The 18,498-nt window shown below is 39.2% G+C and overlaps 1 protein-coding gene across 3 annotated transcripts in view; it reads right to left on the bottom strand.

The window, feature by feature from the left end:
* The window catches only part of ARVCF (ARVCF delta catenin family member), a 152,048-nt gene that overhangs the window by 66,461 nt on the left and 67,089 nt on the right, over positions 1 to 18,498 (bottom strand). For all 3 annotated transcript variants that reach the window (XM_075041533.1, XM_075041535.1, XM_075041534.1), the window contains 2 exons: positions 16,800 to 17,407; positions 7,574 to 8,073 (listed from right to left, as the gene is read on the bottom strand). In XM_075041533.1, coding sequence (XP_074897634.1) covers positions 7,574 to 8,073; positions 16,800 to 17,407 — 1,108 coding nt within the window. The remainder of the gene's footprint in view (positions 1 to 7,573; positions 8,074 to 16,799; positions 17,408 to 18,498) is intronic.

Below are 18,498 nucleotides of genomic sequence, written 5' to 3'. Positions count from 1 at the left end.
CTCTTAGTATCTGTGTCTAAAGGAAAACACAAAAGAACAACAAAGGTGCAACCTTTTGTTTCGGTCCCTTTCAATCACTCCAAGTTTTAAAACCTACAATTTTCAAACTTGGAAAAATGACTGGAAAAAAGATTTTGGATCTATTACTTTTGTCACACAGTCTAACAAACACACGGGCTTGCTGGACCCTGTCAGTCAATGGAAAGCACGTAGTAGTGAGGGAGTGTGCAGCTGTGCAAGATCCAGCGTGCTGGAGAACCACCAGAGCCACACACACCTACCTCCAAATATGCAAAGGCAGCTATCTCGTGGGAACTCTCCTTCACACTCAGGCTTCACACTGCTACAAGTTAGAAGTGTTAAATGCCAAATGGCCTACTTTAATATCAGAGTATTGTCCATATAGGGTCGTGACAGGTACCAGGTCAGGACTGGAATTTTATCTCCATTTGAGTAGTGGCTGCCACTTATACGATAATCTCAAAGGCTGATGATTAGCAGAGCCTCAGAAGTCAAATGCTATGGTGTCTCCTATTCAAAGTGATCTTTACAAGGTCCAGGCATCTGTTCAGACTTAGGAGACCGTATTAATTAATAGAGAAACTCTGAGACAGACAACAGAATGAACACCATAATGTTTCTTTCAGTCTTTTTCTAAAACCATACAAAAATACTGCTTTTTTTTGTAGGGCCTATTGCCCTTGCCATTCATAGACAACACGCTGTATGAAATATAACCTACTTTTTTTAGCTTTCAAATAAGGCTGTATAGGTGAAATATGAATTAATTTTCTCTTTGTACCCATTACAATAAATCACCCTTTGTCATTACAAAACACCAAACAATGGACAGTAAAAAAAAAAAACCAAAACCAAGTAGAAAATGCTAACTGGCCCCCTTTACTACTCATAACAAATTGGCTCAAAAATATAGATCATACCAGAAACAAACATAAGTCAATATTTATAATGAGACTATAAAAACTGACATATAAGCTGCCCAATTAATTTTAAATACTTCTCTACACAGTATTCCTTTAGTTATTGTACAGCAATTCCTTAAGCGTATCAGACTCACCAATATAAAAGTAATAATTACAATTAATCCCTAAATGCATTGCTGGCTCAGTACTTCAAAATTCAAATGCAAAATCTGAACATCCAGCACTGAACAAGATGGATAAATCCCAGGAAATTATACAGGATAATCATCTCTGAAGCAAACCTAGATTCAAACTGAGAACAATGGGTGCAAAATACCCTGGTTCTGGTGGGTTATGTCAGAGTTCCCTCATAGGATCATAAATGGAGCATTAGGTATTTGCAGTGGTCAAAAAAATACTATTAGGAAAAGATAGCATCAACTGAGGAACCAAGTACAGTGTTTGTAAGGATCCTGCATTTCTGTTCTTCTGAAACTGCAAAATACTGCAACTGGAAACAATGTGGAGATTTAAAATCATCTGTATGTGGAAGAGCTAAGTTTTAAAATCTGACAGCCCTTCAATTTTAAGATCTCTTTCCTTAAATGCACATACTTCTTCTGCACCTGAAATGAGATTCTGCCTTGCCCCCTTTCCTGGAGGAGTGACATAATGTGTTGTCTGTATAGTGAAAATACAAGGGCAAATTTCACTGCTTAAGACAAATCAGGCAGACATATAATTAAAAAGCCAAAAATACCTATAAAATTTCCAAAAGCTCTAATATTACAGGACTATACAGAAGTTTTCCAGTGCTCAAATCTTTTGCTTAAAGAGATTTGTGTCTAGATTTCAATACTTTCAACCCCAACGTGTAAAATAAAATTATCACCTCCAAACTCCCTCTCTCCTATATTCTCATTCACCAGTAGTTATTTCAAGAGACTAAACGCAACTGGGATTCAATAGTGTTCTAACTGGATTGCAACACTGTAAACAGCACTAACCTGCCAATCTACCACACAGAAGTCAGCTTCACTGATGCTAGTAACCCCATCCGGACCAAGAGAACTACCTGTCCCTACAAAAGGATGTCTTATACATACTTATCCAGAATTTTTATTAAGAGGCTGACTGCAATTTATGTAATAAAGCATTTAGGGCAAACACATTTTGACTGTTGATCTCATTTAGTGGCTACCAGACAACAGGGATTGAAGTTAAACAGAATGCCTTTCCTCCATCCTCTTTGAAGAAAAAACCCCAACAGTTTACAAGCTTTTCAGTTTCTCATCTGCCTCCCATCTCTCAAATGTTTCATAGAAAACACCAACAAACCGTGAGGAATAAAAGACAGTCTTACTAGAGAAAAAAAAGAAAAAAAGTGCAAACTCTTCAAATTATTCAAAAATGTCAAAACACTTAAATTTATAATATTCTCTTTGACAGCTGCATGAGGAAAACTGAAAGAATCCCTCTGTTAAACAGCATCCAGTGAAGGAAAATGCACAGCACTTAACAGAAAGGTAGCCCAAGATAAACAGGATGAGGGAATCTTGTGGTTCCAAAGCCAGAGAAAAAAAATTCAGATTGGAGTTTGACTTCATTGGGAAAGTATTCCATGAGAAAGGATACAGAAAAACAGTTACAATATATTTTTCTTAGGCAAAATTATGAAACAAAGAGGTCTAAATCCCAGCATCCTTTCAGCTCGAGAAAGGAAATTCCATGGAAAAGACACTGATAGTGACAGCCACAGAAACTTAAAAAAAAAGTAAACAAATTCAGATCAGACTGTAGGTTTTACCAGTGTAAGAGAAAATATGAGCAAAAAAAAAAATTTATAAAATCCCTGTAAATTTGACATCCATCTTTAAAAATCATTCCATCTCTATTAGCATAACACACTAATGATCTAACAAGCTGGAAACACTGTTTTTAAAACTTTAAGTTTAATCAATTCATATGAATAGCACTCAAGAGAAATCAAGTCACTAACACAGCAGCATAAGGGAAATGAAGTTATCTAAATTTTCCATGTACTTTCACTACAAGTATTAGCCTTTTTGACCACTGACTAGTGAAAGAAGATGAACTACTACATTTCAGAAGATGATCACAACCATTAGCAATCTTAATTTTATTCATAAATACTGTTCATAATATACTTAAATATTTCTAACTACAACCATTATCTCTACTCTTTCAGCATGTTAAGCAGGGACAAGAGCTACAAGTTTTTATTTCAAAAGTACTGATTATTGTAAAAATATATTGAAAAAACCTATAAGCTATAAACATAGCTATATGATTTATGTAATATTAAAAGTGATTAGGGCCACAGCCATATTCTCCTAAATCTCCGCCTCCTTGGAGCTGTGGAAAGATTTCTAAAGAAATTGTGGCAGAATACATATATGCCAAATCATTTACCATTTGGAAAAATAAAGCACTTTGCATTACATACACCAAGGACTTCTTGTTGCATGTTGGTCCTGTATGCATTTGACAGACTTGCTTATATCATTCTAAGTCCTGAAGACTGAAGCTGCGCTACTTCAAGTTAAGTAGTGGTCAAGTTGAGAACCTCAACGTGAACTACTGTGTCACGGAATACACAAAGAAAAGGAACCTTCTTCTGACAAGCCTTCTAATAGAAAATGGAAGGAGTAAGCTCATCTGTAATCAGAAAGTTCAAAACAGCATGGTACTTCAAAGAGAAGTTAGTGTCTGATCAGCTGACAGGATCTTAGTGTACATAAATGCCCAGAAGGTGTGAATTCTGAGCAAGTCAATCAATCTGCAAGTTTCTATTACAGTATTAGATCAAAATATTTCCTCTGTAGAGCATTTTGAAGGTCAATCATTTTTCAATTAAAACCAGTTTGGCAACATACAGCATCAGGAAAATCACGTTCTGCACCACTTAAAATCAGTGCAATGTCGTTAAACAACAAAATTACTTTCAATGTTCTCACAAAGAACAAAATTATTCATTAAAGCTACCAACTTCTGATTGCTTTTCAAAGAATGTAATAGAATTTTGGTCTTGCATATCTGATGGGAACATTTCCTCCACAAAACCCCCTTATCACTCAAGATAAAACTTTTGCAGCTTTCCCAATCAGAACAGATTTAATTCCTTATCAGCTTAATCCTCATTTCTCTCAGTTTCTCAAGAAAATGATCCACTGAAGGTTCAGTAGTACCGTTCCAAGACTAGAAAGCGATGCAAGGAAGAGTATTATGGAACATGTGTTATCACAACTCTACTCATTATTTACTTATGGACACTCTAACAGTTAAATCAAGCTCTTCTCAGTGCAGTAGATGGGAGACTTTTTGTAACTCCACACTTCAAAAAAAAAGAAAAGTGAGATTTGTGGTATTTTATGAATATATCTTGAGTTTTGAAGGTATTTTTACATGCATCACATATCTATCTATCTTACCTTGAGGGACATCATGTTTTAGTGCAGATATATCAAGAATGCCTGGTAAAACAGAGATGGCATTAACCCCAAGAAGGTTTTCAAATTCTGCTAAAACCAGTGCTATCTGAAAGAAAAATGCTACAGACTTGCTTAATCTGGCAGGAGTGTTGTATCAATATACTCAGCCTGCTTTCAGAATTGCATGTCAGTGTGTTTGTCTAGGTTGTGTTCTCCAAAGCATCTATTCCGAGAAGTAGTCAAGTGAACACACTTCTCACTCATCAAGTCTCACTCGTTCAGCGCTGAGCATCACACATCCAATTCCTCCCTTGCCACTGCATCTACCTCTTACATGTTTTTAACATATTGGCATGACTTTTTCCCACTCCATTAATCCACTGACCAGACCCAGCTGGCTGGTCTGATTCATACTGTTCTGGACAGCTGTGGCTGCTGCATCAGATCACCAAGTAAATGAGAGGCCATGGAGCTGTACTAAACCCAAGGACTGACTCTCAAAATAGATGAGAATGATGCTCTCTTTTTCCAGAAAGCACCCTCTCCAGCTGCAAATAACAAGTCTTATTGTATGCTCCCATATACCTCCTGTCCTGCAGGCAGGCAGTGTCCCACACCCAGAGAAGCAAACCTTCAAGACTGGAAGTGCTCTTGAATTCAGACATCTGAATTATTTAAATTACTTAAGTCTCTGAAAGCAGGATCATTTTATAATTTGTCCACATCTGGGATGACCAGCTGATGATTACTATTCATCTTTCAAAAAGCAGCCAGTATTGAGTTAAAGAAATATTAAACCACAGAAAAGTCAATGTGTCATACCAAACGTGAATTTGCAGCCTGTTAAAAGAAACAAACAAGCAAACCCTGTATGCTGTTGTCTTTTCTTCCTTTTTTTTTTTTTTTGCGTTGTTGCAGAAGTCCTCAGAGATTTCACTCCAGACAGAATGAAAAACTTCCATGGCAAAGGTGGACTTTGGTTTACCATTAGGGAAAAGTACTTGGATAAGAAAGATTCCCACCATGAGAACATCAGAATTGTGATCTGAATTTTTGAGGCTGCAAAACACAGTCCTTTTGTAGCAGCCCTGGCTGAATGCTCCCTTCGCACTTCAAGTTGGCTCTTGTTTCTCTGTACTGACTTTTGAAGCTCATTTTTCGAATGGACAATTCCACATTATCAGCTGAGGCTTTGAACACTGACTGCAAGTACATGAGCATCAGTCACAGAGGCATTGCTGGAATACTATTCTCTTCTATATTGATGCTTGAATGTCTCACACCGGATCTGGTGATATCATTTTAGAAGTGGAATGAAATTATTCCTGGTTAGGTGGAGATTAAATGCACATCATCTGTTGCTGGACATCTGTTTAGGTTAATGCCCTCAGTATTCCTCGTGTTTCTCGGTAAGGGGAAATAAAGAGCTTTAAATAGCAAATCCCGAAGTGGAATAAAAATACTACATTTAATTAGCAGGAGCTACTGTCAAATAAAACGTATTTGAACTGTAAAACTAATTAATCAACTGGAAATCAAAGCAATCGCCATTTAGAGTGAAAAGGGAAAACATCCAGCTTGTTTTTGCCATCTCAAAAGTGACTGATTACCACTTAGCATTATAATGATATTCCTTCAGAGTAAATTATAGACTGGCTTCTCCTTTCTCGAATCTAAAGAAATAAATTTATTCCTTCTCAGCACTCCAGAAATGAGCTTTGAGTAAACCAGAACAGCAGAAAATCAGATATTCTTTATTTAAAAAAAAATAAAAATAAAGTCAGCCATCATACTAAATGAGTGAAAAAATAGAGTATAAATATTACCTACAGAGTTTCCATGTTAAGAGACAAAGCACAGACAGCAATCAAAGCATAACCAATACATGCTACTTAGAGGTTCTCTGACAAAACAGACAGCTCTCTTATACCAGCTCCCTAGCAAAGGACTGGAAAAATATCCCTGCTACTTTCTACACTGTATATTTAGACCTAGTTTGCTAAATACCCTATAATGGCTGGGGAAGAACAGTTGGAACACCCAAGGCCACTGTTCATCTCAGAGAATTATGATTACCAGTAAGAACTTGGAGACCTGCTATAATTTTTTTGAGGTGATTATAGAATTATGATGTTTACTTCTAATGGCTTAATCCATGTTTGCAATAGGGTCTGCCTGCAGAATCCAACACTGATAAGGTAGCTAAACAGTTTCAGCCCTGTACCCATTTTCACACTCACGAAACTTTCTGAAAAATTCTGTTCTGGCACTGAAATTCATTGCGACTGCCCTGCTCTCCATCCAAACATCCCCTGCTGCTTCTGAGAAAAGAAAGGGAAATCCATTTCACTCCTCATGAGTTATTGTAGACCAAAGAACAATATATTTCTCCTTAGCTTAAGAGCTGACATACTTTTCCACCCTATTCCACTTAATGGTTGAACTTTGAAACTTGGCATATACTTTATCACTCTTTTTGGACTATGTCCAAGACTAAGTTCAAATAAAAAACAGGTTGAATAACGGAGTTATAAGTGATTGAAAACTCCCTGCAAAGCGCGCACAAACTTAGTAACTTCAAAATGTAATTCTCCCTTTTCCAATTATTGCAACAAGAAAACCCTGTGTCCAGAGCAACTCAACAGCAGACTCTAAGCTCCTTAAAATCTGAGTTTTCCAGCCCAGAAGTGCTGCAGCTTTATACACAGCCTCAGAGTCCCCAGCACCAGGAGCTGGAAGTGTTCCTGAGGAGACTGACTGTTCTATCAATATGAAGTAGTGGGGACACGGCGGCAGGATTGTTTTATACGAGATTAACAAGGAAAGTTTCAGATTAGCATATCTTACCTCACGATTATAACATGCTGAGGGCAAGCACACTACAAATTACCTGTCAATGAAGTTGCTATTACTCATTTAAGCTTCAGTAACTCAACCACATGCAGTTGCATGCTACATCCAAGAAGCATCATCCATCTCTCAGCAGCCAGGGAAACCTGAGTGTGCTACACACGCAGACGATCTCAATTTCTTCCCGAAAGGCACGTTTGCCTTAGACTTTGTCACCCCACAAACATGGTGCAGCTTAAGAATTGATCTAAACTCTCCTTCAATGCTCTGATCTCCAGGAATTCTTGTTCCTGGAGTTGAAAGAACTCGTCTAAAGAATAATTCATTAAAGAAACTACAGACACTGACCTGTAATTAGCTCTCTGACTTCCATGTCGTTTGTTTTTCGCAACAGTCTGATCAATGCAGGGATCCCATCACAGTTCTTTATAGCCACCTTGTTTTCATTATCCTTTCCATAGGAGATGTTTCTGAGGGCCCCACAGGCTTTACGATGGACCTCTGGCTTTGGATGATCAAGTAGGCCCACCAAGATAGGTATCCCCTTAAGGTGCCTCACGTCCTTTTTGATTTTATCATTCTCGTAGCACAAGTGCTGCAAGTAGGCTGCGGCGTTAGACTTGACTGGATCAATAGGGTGGCTGAGCATGGCAATTACTTCGGGGAGGTCAGGGTCCCTCCACCTGGGGTCTTTACGAATGCTGTCAATAGAGGGGGAGCGCTTCCCTAGACGGTCAATACTAGCCATGCTTCCTCTCTCTGGCTGTGCCAACGGTGCTGCGTAGCCACCATGAAGGTAAGGTATCCTCTCTTCAACCATCTCTGTCTCGATGGGGTCATCGTAGCCCCTGTAAGAAGCAACAGTCCCAAGAGAAAGAAAGTGGGGGAGGGGGTAAAAAAGAAAAAAGCACATTTAAACACTCTGTACCTCTGTGTCAGTATGGAGATTTTAGCTATGAGCAAACCTTTCAATATCACAAACATCATTAGGGGCAGCGTATTTACACTTTCAAATAATTTATTTGTAGTAACTTGAAAATTAACCATAGCTGAGTACTCAGCAGTGATGGGACTACAGCACAGTATTTGTTTGCTAGCAATGAAACAATGACAGGAACTGCAAGTCATTAAACAGATTGCATTCATCTTGGTCACTTAGCAAAACAATTATGATAGAGCTGGATTACATTCAGTAGGAAACACTGAGCTTCATTAATGCTGCCACTTCTGCAACAAACCAAAACTCTAATTAAGGCATTCAAGGCCTGAGCAGAGACCACAGACACTTTTCAGCAAGTCTGGGAAGTTCCGCTACATTTCAGTATGCTTGTGTGAGCATCAACATGGAACTCATCAATATACGTAACAATGTCAAAGATGATGGAAAACCTACACCCTGAATCCAAGCATGTAATAGAAGTCTATCTTGTACAAAATCATTTGGAATACAGGTAAAAATGCTGATGATCAAGAGACCTGGGTCCAAGTTTTAACACTAGAGTCATTTGCTTGACATCCAAAACAACTCCAGTACTCCAAGCATCCCTCGCCAGATCAGCAACTAACCTGGATGTTAGACGCTCTTAAGATCATTTACAGCATTAGAATGAATAGCAGCCATTTCGTTGTGCCATAATTCACTGTGTGTAACTGAAGTAAGGTCAGTCACAACCGGCTAACACACCTATTTAGATATTACTGTCACATAGAAGACAAAGCTACAATCAACACAGCTGAAAATATTCTAACACAGTACATTCTCACACTACAAATGTCCGTATTCTTTAAAAAACAAAACACATCAGTATTTGACAAATTTTTTAACAACCACCGCTGCAACTATATCTAACCTTCAGAAAAAAATCTGCCCCCCTCTGATCACTTCCTACAACTACCTGCTAAAGACAGAACATTTCTGCAAGAGATTTGTAAGGAAAGGTGTTATAACTTCAGAATTTGTTTTTGAGATTTGCTGATATACTTCATCCCTTATTCAGTGACACCTTTCATCCTCCCAAATATGCATAGTTTGTGCAGAGGAGCTTTGGCGCATGTGCAGTGCACCCATCTGTGAGAGAATACTTAAATCCTTAGGAGTACAAAAGGAAATCTGACGCTTGCACACAGTGACCCACTGGTCACAAAGTCTTCAATTTTATACGTGAATAAGCCCACAGGGCAATAAGGCGACTTGCACCTAACAGTTCCAAACTCCCACAAACACTTTCAACTTTGCAATCTATCCTCTTTCAGGCTTTGCCCCAAAGGCTCACACCAGCTCACTAACCTGGCTTAGAGGGATGATGAGCTGAGGTGACCCACTGGGAAGCTGAATCAGAATTCCAATGAATTCCATTGTTTTAAATCTCAAGCCTAGAAGATTTTTCTTCATCCTCCCTTCCCTCTAATACTACTCTTAATAGATGTTAATATAAACTGACTTCTTTATATATATATCTTCTTTTTAAACAGCAGCAGCTTTTGGCCTTACTGTTTTGTCCTGGACAGATTAGCTACCATCTCAGTGCTGTAATCATCTCAGTCAAGTTTTAATTGTTACAAAATGATTCTTAAAAACTTTCATTTTAAGCACTGACTGATGTTACTGAACTATTTCTGATGTCATGCCGAAGGAAGTACAGACCATTAGAACTCAAAGAAAATGGAGCTTGCTGTTATCCTAAAGGGACTGCTAATTAAACTAGACTCTGGGGAGAAGAGCAACCGGAGGTGAAGACTGAACTTAGTCTTGTACAATTAACGTTTTTAATGTTAAAAGCACCTCTACTGACTTTAAGTTCCTTTAATTGCCGTTCTAAACCATAAACTGAATGAAAGGATAAAAATGGGCCACTATCCAAAACTCAGAATGAATCTGAAGAAATCCTTTTACAGATGCAGTTATTTGTGTATGTTTAATTCAGTACTTGCTCTACACAGTAATTTACAACGTCTGGACAGCTGTTACAGAACAAAGCTGTTTCCATCATTCCAAGAAGTAACAACACTGAAAAGATTTACTTCTGCGCATATACACAGCACAGAAGTAGTAACAAAACTCCTTAACTACTCCTCAAACAAAAAATCTGTTTTTACATATGCAAATTTGAGACAAGCAGCATTAAAACTACAACAAAACCTCATTTCTCAAACTCATCTTCATGTTAAATTCTTGTTGACTGCATAAAAGAAAAGAAGCAGAAGATTAATTTTAATAATTGCCCTCTGCACAGCTGTTGCTGGCTTGACTTGGTAACATGCAATTCAGCACGCCTCAGTCCTATGAGCTGCCCACAAGACAACTGTACACCACCTCAATTACACCTGCACAATTAAGTTCCTCTCTCCTCCTCATCCATGCAAATACACAAAGAAAATTACTGTCTTGGGATGCAGTTTGTTTGCATTATTTCCATGAAGCCTTCCAAACAGAACCACACGGATAGGCCCATCTTCCTCATGCTGTGTCCTCTGCCCTGTGCCCACACAGAGCAACTTGGTTTCATGTTTACCCAAAAGAAAACTTCAGAGTTAGGACTTTAAATTGCAACACTATCATGACAAGAGAGAGCACCACATAACTCTTGTACCAACAATACTTTTTTTAATTGTCAATCACTAGTTATTAAATATGAATGTGAATACCTGAAGTAAAGAATCAGTCATTAAAAAAAGAAAGAAGATCACATCCCAACTTGCTAACTTTAACAAAGTTTGTTTTGGTTTTTTTAAAGTTTTTTTTCCTCTCTTTGTTCCAATACAAAGCTACTGATGCACTAAAGACAGCCAATAGGCTTTGATGATCTTTGCCTTTGATGATCCCTCTCTGATGAAATCCCCAAAACACAGAGCTGGGGTAGAAAAGGACATGGGAAGATGCTGAGTGTTTCATGCTGCAGGGAAGAGGTTGCATTCCTAAGTGCCGTAGGTACAGAGAGCTGCGGACGGTTTAGGATGTATCATGCAGGTGGTGGTGGGGAGGGCAGCATTGCTTAGAACCCACCAGCTACTACTCTGTGGTGAGGTGGTGACTACAGCACATACTGCTGGCCCCATCCCCGCAGCAGAAGCAAAGCATTCTCTAGGAAACAGACCCTGAACCGTAAGTGACTTTTAACAATCGTTGGCACTTTCAAACAATCCCATTCTTACATGAACCATTCACTTATAACTGTTCCTGCCAATCTCAACCTGATTCTGCAGGACCATTTCCTTTGTGAAAAAAAAAAAGGATTGCAGGTCTAACATGACCATTTTAGTATACAAAGACAGCTACTTTGAAACAAGACACTGTCTCTCAAGTACCTGTAGAGAAAGGATGAACACAAGAAACACTATTGCTGAAATAAGCCCACGCAGGTCAGATGCAACATACCTTCGCAGGATGAAACAGAATCAAGAGCCACTCGTTAATGCACCAGTAACAAAACCCAATGACTCTACCTGGCAGCAAAGATAACACCTGGACACTTCACCCTTCAAGACCCTAAATAATTATCTAGAAACTCTAAGATCCTAGTGTGAACTTAAGAGCTGTACAAGAAAGCTCAGTGGAGGCAAGTATCACACCAATTCAGATTCACATGACTAAATACAGTGATCAAGTCTGGAGAAGGTAAAATAACCCAACCCCCCCCCAAACAAGCCGCACTGCAAAGGAGCAAAATAACTGATCAGGCAGTGTAATGCAGAACTACCACAAGGCCTTTGACTGCCTTGGCAGACAGATCCCGACTCTCTGTGCGAGTGAGGATGGTCTGGCCCAGGTCAAGTCCCATCTCCCCTCCTTTAACAGGGGGCTTGGGAGCCAGAGAAGTACAGAGTAGGCAAAGAGTGAAGAAGTCAAAAGGAAGTATCTATCAGGGAGTTAAACACACCCAGTTTCGGAAGACAAATGAGTAAAATCAGCAATACGTTTACACAGAGAGAGAGTAAAGAAATCATCTTTCCAAGTCGGACTGGTGGGGATCAAATGCGATTTTTCACTTTCACACCAGCAGAGCAGCTACATTGGAATGGAAAGCCACTTGACACACAAGAAGGACTTAACTAGAGCTTCAGCAGATAGAGTCATCTGTGCTCAGGAAGCCAAGAGCTCTTTACTCTCGGGACTGAAGAGATCTGGTAGTACGTCAGAGTTGCCGACTATAAGCATCTTGCCTTCCATCTGTTTGTAGGAAGGCAGCCGAGTTTTTAGGAAGCCATGGGTCTCACTAATCACCTCTCTCAGGGAATTGATCAAAACACATTCTAGCATAGATTAAAACTGGGAGAGAGCTTGTGGATTTATCACCTTCCTTGTGGCTTCAACATAAGCACATTTGAGTAAACAGGTAAAGGATTTACACATTTAACCCTCAACAATTTATACAAGTGTTACATTCATCGCAGTTTGCAGCTGATCTCTGCTTAGGATAAAAGACCAGAAAGGCTTGGGATTTCAGTAGGGAACTTTGTACCAAACATTGAAGAGGAAATCTGAAGACTCTGCAGATGAGTCCTACTTTTGCCAGCCTCTGTTCCCCAATAGGATGCCCAAGAGGATTCCAAACTGGACTGAATCCTCTGCTGAGACAAGTCTGAGTTATGAGCCATATGGTTAAAACACCAAAATCCCCTTGACTTGAACCATCTAAAGCTGCTAATGGATGAGCTGACTCAGGTTGCCGTCTGCCATGTAAAACTCAAGTCATAGGTCAGTCTTCTGCTACCAGATCAACAAACTGAGATCAAATTTGCTCTAAGGAGGAGCCTCAGAAAAAAACAAATCTTTTCCAAACTGACTGCATTTTTTGCTTCACCCCGTTCTGCCCAGGCGTGTCCATATGCTCCTGCCCCAAACTAGACAACATCCCAATGTCGCCTACATCCTGCTATTACACTTATGGTTGGTCATTAAACCAGAGAGGCCTATCTACAGTCATAGATACCTCCTCAGCCTTAAGTACGCCTCCATCGGTGCTGCTGTAAGACCACACCTGAAATGGGTAAAGTCAGGCCAGAAGTGCTGACTGAAAGTTTATCTACAAATATAAGCCTTCATATTCTACATTGAAAAATAACACCAGAAGTAGAACGTGACTAACATGTACGTGATACCAATATGCTCGCACTGTCTATACGTAACAGGACCAAGAAAGACCTAGTGTTACAGTTATTTAATCTAAAAATCTGGCTCGTTTCCTGGTAGTAATAATTTGTACCATGAAGTGACCACCAAATGCTGTCTCAGTCTCTTAGGTCAGGCTTCTGCCATGGAAAATGTAACAGCAGAAAACTGTTTTGTTGTCTATTCAGTCAACATTAAAAATTCATATCCTGTCTAGTCTGGAATAGTAATGCTGGCAATAGCTACTCCAGAGTTTTTAGGGAAAAAGAAATCCCACGAATGCTAGTACAAGTGCAAACTGTAGTGATCCACTCTGGAATGAAATTACCACAGAGGCAAGAAATGAAAAGTTGAACAGAATTAAAAAAAAATAAAATTATGACTTGCCATTTTTTCCTGCTCATTTGTCTTAACTTCAATTTAATGATTAAAAATACTCAAATAATAATAATACAGAAGTTTTTTGTGAATGAAAAATATTCAGTACTTCCTGCTTCTTTTCAAAAAGGACTGTATATAAAACACATAGCAAGACCATAAGACTACAAATTTTTAAAGACTACAACAACCCCCCCCCCAATTTCATAAAGGCAACCTACCAAATGAAGAAAAAAAAGGGCATAAAACCAATTAAAAATGTGTAAATACCTTCACAAGTAAATTTGAGTAATATTATATCAGTATTATATACCCGAAGTGCCTTTCTCTCACCCCAATTTATTATGCAGTCTGACTTAAACCAAACCAGAGCACATGCTGAGGAAAAGAACATTAAGCGCAAGGTATTCTTCTTGCAGAAAATAATATATCTTACAACAGAGACTCTGTATAAAAGAAAACAAGAAACAAACCCAGCCACAAGCACTGAAGAGCCAACAGAGGGAATATTTGCCTTTGTGCACTTATCTGGATTTGTAGATGTTTGTGAGGAGGCACATTTTCCCCCAATTTAAAATGAAATATAAGTAGCTTAAAATGAGGCTGGTGATGACAGTAGGAAATCACAACAGATATTTATCTCTGTGATCAAATGGAGCAGGCAAGGGATGGAAAGAACAATCTGTACTTGTAATCCCCTTGACTAGGATCCCCTCCAGACACAGCTGGGTTGCCTTCTTATCACATAGGGGGTGAGATTCGCTACCACAGATTCAGATTAGAAACCTCCATTCAGTCCTCTGAGACAGAACAGCATCAAAACTAGGAACTGACAGTAAGGATCCTTATTCTACCTTTAAACTGTTAAGAAATGAGGGCAGTACTTACTGGGAAGCAAATGAGAGAATAACTTAAGTTTTCACAGCGAGTTAACCAACAGAACAATTCTGTTCGTGACTTGATGAAGATGCCCCAAGCTGAAAGTCACTGCGAGGTAGAGAAGCTTCTAACAGTGTTGTTATTCTATCTACCCTACATGTACAAACTTTTCGAAATCAAAAGTGCCATCAATTTTTCACATTCATTTAATCATTTTCATAAGGAATAATTTATTTATAAAAAAACTAGAGAGAAATAATCAAGTAGTAGTTACCCTCATCTAGTACAAAGCACCATTTGTAGTCTTTAGTTTCTTGCAGATCAGTAGCATGTCTGAAATGCAGGTTTACTGAATTGTTCGAGTATATCTTTGAAATGTCAAAAAGTAACTACTTATGAAGAGGCCCTAATACAATCATCTTATGTTCTCTCCAGCTAAAGTTTGCTGCCACAGTCAGGCTAATTACTTGTCAAAGCCTCTTGATCATATTAAATACAGAAAAAACCCCTCACAACAAAAGACACATAAAACAAAAATTGTGAATTGGTCCTATCCAAACTGCAAGGAACAATAAATCAAAGGGATGTTTAATAAAAAAATAAGAAACAAGCCACCTTTCAAAATGCAAATGGGTAGGTTCTGAGAATACATTTAATTATTCATCGTGCATACAGTTTGAAAAATGTTAATAAAAATTTAAGAGAACTGCTGCCTGACTGTTTTTAACGAGAACTGTAAACTTGCTTAGATGCAGGGGAGCAGCAATTAAAGTTTGATAGATTGATCAGTCTTTTGGCACCCACTGGCTGCAGGTATTCCCTTTAGCCCCATAAAACGTTGGTGTGGTTCCACTGGTTGGTAAGCTTGCAAGATCAAAGACGTCACACGGGACTTAAAGGGGGTTCTGGGAGATATGCCTTGATACCGTTTCTCTCCCTCTCTTTTTTTTTTAAATATCGATGACAATTTGCAGGCGCTTGATTCCATTTAGCTTTAAAATGAACTTACAGAAATGCAAAGGAAGATAGACCTATGAAAGCATGAATGAAACAATGAACAACCTAACATCTCCAAGTAGAAGCGCTCCAAGACAAGAGAGCAAAAGGGCCTACCCAAACCCCACCGACAACTACTGCTGATGAAGTAAAGCTTTTGGTCAAAACTATTAAGTCTGAAGACCATCTACACACACAGAGGCAGGTGGGTTCCAGACTCCCTTTACAGCTCTGGAAACTACTGTAAATTAACTAAATCCATATCAGAACATGAACCATGATGATATGACTTCACACAGGCACACACAAAAGTTTGTACACTGCTTGGAAAACAAAGTATACAAGTTTTTCAGGTTCATACCCACAAGATGACTTTCAGCTGAGTGATAAGACTCTCTTTCCAAGCTTTTTTTTCTCTCCTAATGCAAAGGCTGATAGCTGTGAGCCCAGCATAAACAACTAATATCAGAAAATATGGCATATAATAGAATACCCCTTAGAAAGAGGACTGAACCAGAAGTAATTTGTGACTGGTCACTTTAGTTACATTAAGTGCAACACAGCTCTTATCTCCCCTTTATACAGGACAGGACAAAAATAATGATCTGGTCTTAAAAAAAATGTTGAAGTACTTCAATGAGGTTCAGCACAACCTGGTCATGCAGCTGAGGGTGTGAGGTTAGCACAGGATTAGGAGCTGAGGCTGTTAAACACCTCACAAGACAGCTTTTATATAACAAGGCATCCCTTCACCACCAAGTATCAGCTTGTCTGCAACCCCAACCAGCTGTTCAAAATCTTTGTTTGACACATGCACACATAACCAGACCTGTCACAAGTCTCACAGACTACAAATCTCTCTCTTCACCCTGCTAGCATAAGATGGCTCTGGGACAACAATGCAGTCATAACTCTTTTTTAGGAAGAGGAAAAAAAGTAACTTAGCCCTCTTCCACAAGATCACCTCTTTCTTTCTAAATTCAACCTAAACTAAGCAGCCCAGAAACACAGTGAAAGGGCTCTTAAGCACTACCCTCATTGCCTTCTGTATTTCATATGTGTTTTGCATTTATGGGTAATGAAATGATGGGATCTACCTGTTTTTCTGTCAAGTAATTCCAGAACTTACCACACCATTAAAAGTTCAAATGCACATATTCAAATAAGCAAAACAGCTGCAGATCAGCATTATAAAAAACAAATGGGTTTTACCTTCCTTTGTGAGGTCTTCCTCTCTCTGGCACACCCGCAGATGTCCTCCGGTTCACAGTGGAATAATCAGGATCCAGTTCATATCCTTCATCATCTACTCCAAGGCTGCGGTTATCATCTTCCAGTCCATAGGGCTCTGGCTGGAAGCGTTCTGGCTGGGAACGGTTCAAGTCAACGTTGCTACCCACTGGCACCTGAGGCTGGGCAACAGGACCATAGTTATCCCTTCTGCTTGGCAAAGTGAAGCTACCGTCATCTGGCCTGTAACTGTTTCCTGGCACGTAGGCATAGCGAGGACGGTAGTTGACACCACGAGACAAGCTGCCGTAGTTATCAGATAAATCTCCATAACCATCGTGACCAATATAAGGGCGATACTGGCCTTCATGGCTTTCAGGGTAAGAATCATTGTAGTTGTTGTAAGATCTGGTTAACGTGGATGATGCCTGTGGTGTGATGTACCGCTCTCCATTCTTCATGTACCTTCTGTCTATTGAATCTGTGTAGCTGCCCATGGGAGACGAGCCATCCATTGATGGCAGGCCATCAGGCCCAAGTGGCACCTGACGCACTGTTCTGGTGGTGACTGTTTTGACCATTTTAGTAACCTGTGAAGAAGCAGTGAATAAGTATGTTAATTTTCTCCTTGCTGCACAATGTGATGAGACATACAGGGAGCTAGAACAGTAAAATGGGGAGAGAGCATCACAAAGCATACTACATGCCTGTCGAATGGAAGCACTAGTGTACTCATGAGTTCCCCTATTAGGTTTAGGATTTAATAGTGGGAAAATATTTCCATAGAAAGCTGAAAAGACAGGTCATAGAGCCAGAGTTAAGTGCACCCTGTAGCTCCTACTACCAAATCAAAAACACTGCAGCCATGTGACAACGCATGGAAGCAGTGCAAAGTCATCACACCAGTTGAAATTTGCCCAAAATATTTTCAGGAGGGATATTTCCTAGAGCAGACTTTACAATGTTGAGGAGCCACAGCTTATCCTCCCACAATTAGCATAAATATCACATCACATTCTCTAGTTTGACAAAAATACAGTTATATGCTTCTGCCTGATCTGGATCAAGTTTGTACCACTGTGTAACTTGACGGAGCTCAAATTTGGCAGTAACATTTAGGGAACCACAATCTCAAACAGAAAAGTTTTGGGCTTCAAGCTTTTAGACAGCACAACTACTTTCTCTTTTAAGATATACTTAACGTCTGACCATCACCATACAAGCCCAACAGGTAGTTGTTGTCATTCTATTATTTTGGTGACTAACAAATTTGCAATAACGAACACTAGCACCACACAGCTTTTGCAACTGCAACTACCCTAAACATACTGGACTAGACAAGCTTGTTTAAAACATTAAAGAAAAATCTGTACACAAATACATCTTTATCTTTTCTTCCTATAAATCACATTTCATTTCAACACAGATAGAATTAGACTATTTCACGTAAGTGACAAAAACTGGAAATGGTTAAGTATCCAGAGGGCACTTGTGTTCAGAGTTTCTTGCTAAAGGGTAAGAACAAAGACTCCTCAAGAGTTTCCAAGAACACTCTGCCTTCATGGGAAAGGTCTGGTAATGTGCATAAAACAGTACTGGACAAAAGCCACTACTATTTACAAACTAGCAAAGGACTTTCTGTTTTGGTTGGTATCTGGGGTCCATCAAGTTCTGTACTGTC

The sequence above is a fragment of the Buteo buteo genome, chromosome 11 (assembly GCF_964188355.1).
Source record: "Buteo buteo chromosome 11, bButBut1.hap1.1, whole genome shotgun sequence".
Lineage (NCBI taxonomy): Eukaryota > Metazoa > Chordata > Aves > Accipitriformes > Accipitridae > Buteo > Buteo buteo.
The sequence above is the reverse complement of the archived record's forward strand: the minus strand, read 5'-3'. Positions and strand labels throughout refer to the sequence as shown.